Genomic DNA, 5,000 nt, shown 5'->3' with positions numbered 1-5,000 from the left:
GACTATGAATACTTTTGCGCAAACGTGTCCCACTGATTAGTGGCACTGTGCCGAGTCGTTTTCTAGTGCTGGCAATGAAGTTACCAGAATTAATAGTGACACCAATTTAAGTTCCTGGTTTACACAGCAATTATAGGAGGTGGGAGGAGGTGCCATGTGCTGAAATGGCTTAAAGCATAATCAGTGTTGTTTTCAATTATTGTCTAAAGATAAGGGGCCCAGGGGGGTGATGCCATTAGAACAGTAGATTTAATTTATCGGTAATGGAAGGTGAGATTATTTCAAGTATTTTTGCTTAAAGCAGAACTAGTGTTGTTTTTAATTATTGTCTAAAGATAAATTGCTCAGGATGATACTGCCACTTTGACAATAAAACAATTTACGGACAATGGAAAGTGAGATTATTTCAAGTGCTCTTTATTAGTACTATCATCTTTGCAGATAGGAAGTTCACTCGAATAAGAGCTAATATCCTAGAGCATTATATGACACACCTTTTTAATTACATACAGAACGAGAGCCTGGAGCTGAAAATAAAACTACGTAACGCCGAGATTTCCGATAAATCTGATGGGAAATTGTCATTTCCATCACCAAATCAAAGTAAACTGAGACGACCTTTTACTCTTTACTGATGTCAGCACAGCAAATCATTTCCTCACGGAAATATACATCACTCTAGGGAATTTCTGCCGATATTGTTTAGTGCTCTTCCTGTTGCCTTAAATGCTCTTGTAGTAGATATTGACTCCGCACTTCCGTACACTTGTGGACGAACTGGTGTTAATAAACTTCGGCATTTCCCATAAAATCATGTGATCGTTATTTAACAAATAATCATATTGCAAGGGACCAATTCTACATCGCAGAAATGTCCACGATGGTGAAAATATATAATTACTGATTCACCTCGACGGCTGGCCAGCTCACCACATCATCTGGACAAATATCAGCGTAATTATGTTCAGCAGATGTACCACTTCTCCACCTGTCTAATCCAGATAATATCCATTTATATAGAGCTTTGATTGTTCACACCGAACATGTGCTAGCTTCTTAAGCGTGGATTCTACCAGGACCTCAGCAGTTAGTGGCAGGAACTGGTCTAGTCGCCAAGGGCCATGGCACTGTGTGTTTACTGGTTGTTTTTATTTTTGCTGAGTTGTGTCTCGAGCGAGACGTCGCTTCTGAGTGGTAAGTCCTTTTGTGGACTTCAAGTAATTCTGTCTTTTTCAGTTTCAAAGTCTTAAGTAATTGTGTCTTTTTTCAGTTTCTAAGTCTTACGTAATTCTGTCTTTTTCAGTTTCAAAGTCTTAAGTAATTGTGTCTTTTTCAGTTTCTAAGTCTTAAGTAATTCTGTCTTTTTCCGTTTCTAAGTCTTACGTAAAATTCTGTCTTTTTCAGTTTCTAAGTCTTGAGTAATTCTGTCTTTTTCAGTTTCTAAGTCTTACGTAATTCTGTCTTTTTCAATTTCTAAATCTTGAGTAATTCTGTCTTTTTCAGTTTCTAAGTCTTACGTAACTCTGTCTTTTTCAGTTTCGAAGTCTTAAGTAATTCTGTCTTTTTCAGTTTCTAAGTCTTACGTAAAATTCTGTCTTTTTCATTTTCTAAGTCTTAAGTAATTCTGTCTTTTTCAGTTTCTAAGTCTTACGTAAAATTCTGTCTTTTTAAGTTTCTCAGTCTTAAGTAATTCTGTCTTTTTCAGTTTCTAAGTCTTAAGTAATTCTGTCTTTGCCAGTTTCTAAGTCTTAAGTAATTCTGTCTTTTTCAGTTTCTAAGTCTTACGTAAAATTCTGTATTTTTCAGTTTCTAAGTCTTACGTAATCCTGTCTTTTTCAGTTTCTAAGTCTTACGTAATCCTGTCTTTTTCAGTTTCTAAGTCTTACGTAATTCTGTCTTTTTCAGTTTCCAAGTCTTAAGTAATTCTGTCTTTTTCAGTTTCTAAGTCTTAAGTAATTCTGTCTTTTTCAGTTTCTAAGTCTAACGTAAAGTTCTGTCTTTTTCAGTTTCTAAGTCTTACGTAATTCTGTCTTTTCAATTTCTAAGTCTTAAGTAATTCCATCTTTTTCAGTTTTAAAATCTTAAGTAATTCTGTCTTTTTCAGTTTCTAAGTCTTGAATCCTTTTATTTATCTTTCCTTTACTCCTTTTAATCGTCTTATCCCTTGAATTGTAGGTTATTGATTTTAAGAACAGAATTTTAGCTTACAAAATTCCCTAAAGCACTCTTTGTAATATATCTGAAGAACCCGTCTTTAGATGAGAGAAATCTCTGCCAAGCGTGAAAGGAATATTTAATTGTAAAGCATATGTTGAAATTAATATACTTAACCGAAGCTTCTTTCAACATGTAACTGCTAAGAAACTCAGAATGAAATACAATACTTTTTCTGTTGTAGTTATTGCAGCTAAAACGAATACAAAGGAAATATTAGGTATTAATTTTATGTAATGAGAGAGTTCTTAGCCATGACTGTTACTAATGCTGCTATTATGAAATTAAGAGCTATCTACACTAGATGGAAAATCATTATTCTTACTGAACACTGGATTGTTTGTGTTTATGTTAAAGAAATCCTTGTTAATATAAACATGTCCACAAGGTCCTTCTACATACATACACACACACACACACACACACATATATATATATATATATATATATATATATATATATATATATATATATATATATATATATATGTATATACATGTATGTATGTATATAATATTGTAATTTCATATAAGTAGTCATAGAGAATATTTACTATATTACTGAGCACCATTTAAAAATGTAAATACATTTCATATACACGTGTTCATTGAAATATCGGTCGTATATATGACCTAATTTCTATACACGTGAATATAAAAACGTTTATTATACCACTGCGCATTTAAACTTGAAATTACATTTCATTTCCTTCAAGAAGAAAAAAAAACCACAATTGTGTTGATCAATTCAGTGCATCGATATATTGATAAGACCCCATGCGTGAGATTCTCAGGTGTTTCTTTGTAATTGAGAACCTGACGTAACAGAGAGAGAGAGAGAGAGAGAGAGAGAGAGAGAGAGAGATTTTGTGAGGAAAGAATTTCTGTCTTCGTTTCATTCAATCACCAAATTACACATTCATCATTTTTATTTTTTATGATGAAAAGTAATCAATTTACTAAAAGCATAATCGCTCACGGTGAGCGACAAAGATACAAGTTTTATGTGATGTATACAGGCTACATAAGAACCTTAGCTTTTTCAGTGTTAATTTCATTTCTTATTGTGACTTGCTGGTTTAATATCAATGGTCTTTTTGTCTACGTATTTGCAGAGAAACAGGCTTCATATGACGTGCAGTTTTTATTGTTGATTTCATTACTTATTGTGACCTGCTGGTTTCAATTTAATGGCTTCTTTATCTGTGTCTCTTATCTTTAATTTAACGCACCCTCTCCACTGATTCTCTTTCAGAGGCAGTAAATTCAACGAAGCTTTCGATAAACATCTCAGAGAGCTTGCTAATAGACACCAGGAACCCAAACACTCACCATTTCCAATCAGGATCCAAGAGAAGAAGAAATGTAAACAACGAAGAGAAAATAAACATTCACCACATCCCAGCAGGATCCATGGGAAGAAGAAATGTAAACAATGTAGAGAATATAGACACTCATCATATCCAATCAGGATCCAAGAGAAGAAGAAATGTAAACAATGAAGAGAAAATAAACATTCACCCTATCCAATCAGGATCCAGGGGAAGAAGAAATGTAAACAGTGTGGAGAAAATGAACACTCATCATTTCCCAACAGGATCCAGGGAAATAAGAAATGAAAACAGTGTGGAGAAAATAAATTCCCACCTTATCCAATCAGGGTCCAGGAAAAGAAGAGATGAAAACAATATTGAAGAAGAACTGAACGAAGACCTGGACAACATGAAACGAGATATTCAAAAGATGGTCAAAGTCCTCCAGAAGAGGAAATGGGCCCAATTCTCCTCCAGGACGTCTCACTACGTCATCCAGACCAACTGTAGGGGGTTCAACGGCTCCATCAAAGGTTCCTTCCAGGATATGATGGACGAGATTTTCCAGAATATCATTGACGTGTTGCTACAAGTGGTCCTGGTTCCAGCTGGGTCGTCTTCGTCGACTGTTAACTTGGATGATGTGAGTTGGTGTTGCTTATAATATTATTGGCATAGGGAATTTATTTTTTTCCTAAGGTATTGATTGTTTGACATATATCTAAGTGTAGATGTATGTGTAAGACTAGTTGTATACTTACAGAACAGTTGTAATCATATATGCATAAATGCATAACACTTGGTTACATGATTATTGTATTAAGACGTGCACTCACAAATCCAGTATATGCATACATACATACATGCACATTATATATATATATATATATATATATATATATATATATATATATATATGTTTATATATACATACGTACACACACACACACACACACACACATATATATATATATATATATATATATATATATATATATATATATATATATATATATATAGAAAAAAATCACATTAAAGTTACCACAAATATATTTCAGCATGCCTGGTAATGCAATGCAATGGTGACATATGCTGAACAAATATAAACACAAATCCATCTCATGACTGAATCTAAACTCAAACTGATGTCATCAAAAAGTATTACATCACTATAACATAAACCAAGATTTATTCCAAGACTGCATCTCAATTCAGTCTAACCTCAAAACTATTTAAACCCAAAAACTATGGGAAGAAGCATTATATCACTATAACATAAATTCAGACCAATGCCAAGACTGAGCCTAAGCTCAGTTTAAACTCAAAACTAATTTAAGCCAAAAAACTTTAGGAAGAAGTATTATATCACTACAGCATAAACCCAGATTTTATTCAAGATTGAATCTAAACTCAGCCTAAACTCAAAGCTAATTCAAGGTAAAAAACTATAGGAAAAGTATTATATCACTATAGC

General features: G+C 33.3%; 1 protein-coding gene across 1 annotated transcript in view; it reads left to right on the top strand.

Annotated features, from left to right (window-relative positions):
* Positions 1-5,000, top strand: part of LOC136845514 (mucin-2-like) — a 19,110-nt gene that overhangs the window by 4,232 nt on the left and 9,878 nt on the right. The window contains exon 3 of the mRNA XM_067115692.1: positions 3,469-4,169. Within this exon, the coding sequence (XP_066971793.1) occupies positions 3,469-4,169 (701 nt within the window). The remainder of the gene's footprint in view (positions 1-3,468; positions 4,170-5,000) is intronic.

This window comes from Macrobrachium rosenbergii, chromosome 14, assembly GCF_040412425.1.
Source record: "Macrobrachium rosenbergii isolate ZJJX-2024 chromosome 14, ASM4041242v1, whole genome shotgun sequence".
NCBI lineage: Eukaryota > Metazoa > Arthropoda > Malacostraca > Decapoda > Palaemonidae > Macrobrachium > Macrobrachium rosenbergii.
The sequence above is the reverse complement of the archived record's forward strand: the minus strand, read 5'-3'. Positions and strand labels throughout refer to the sequence as shown.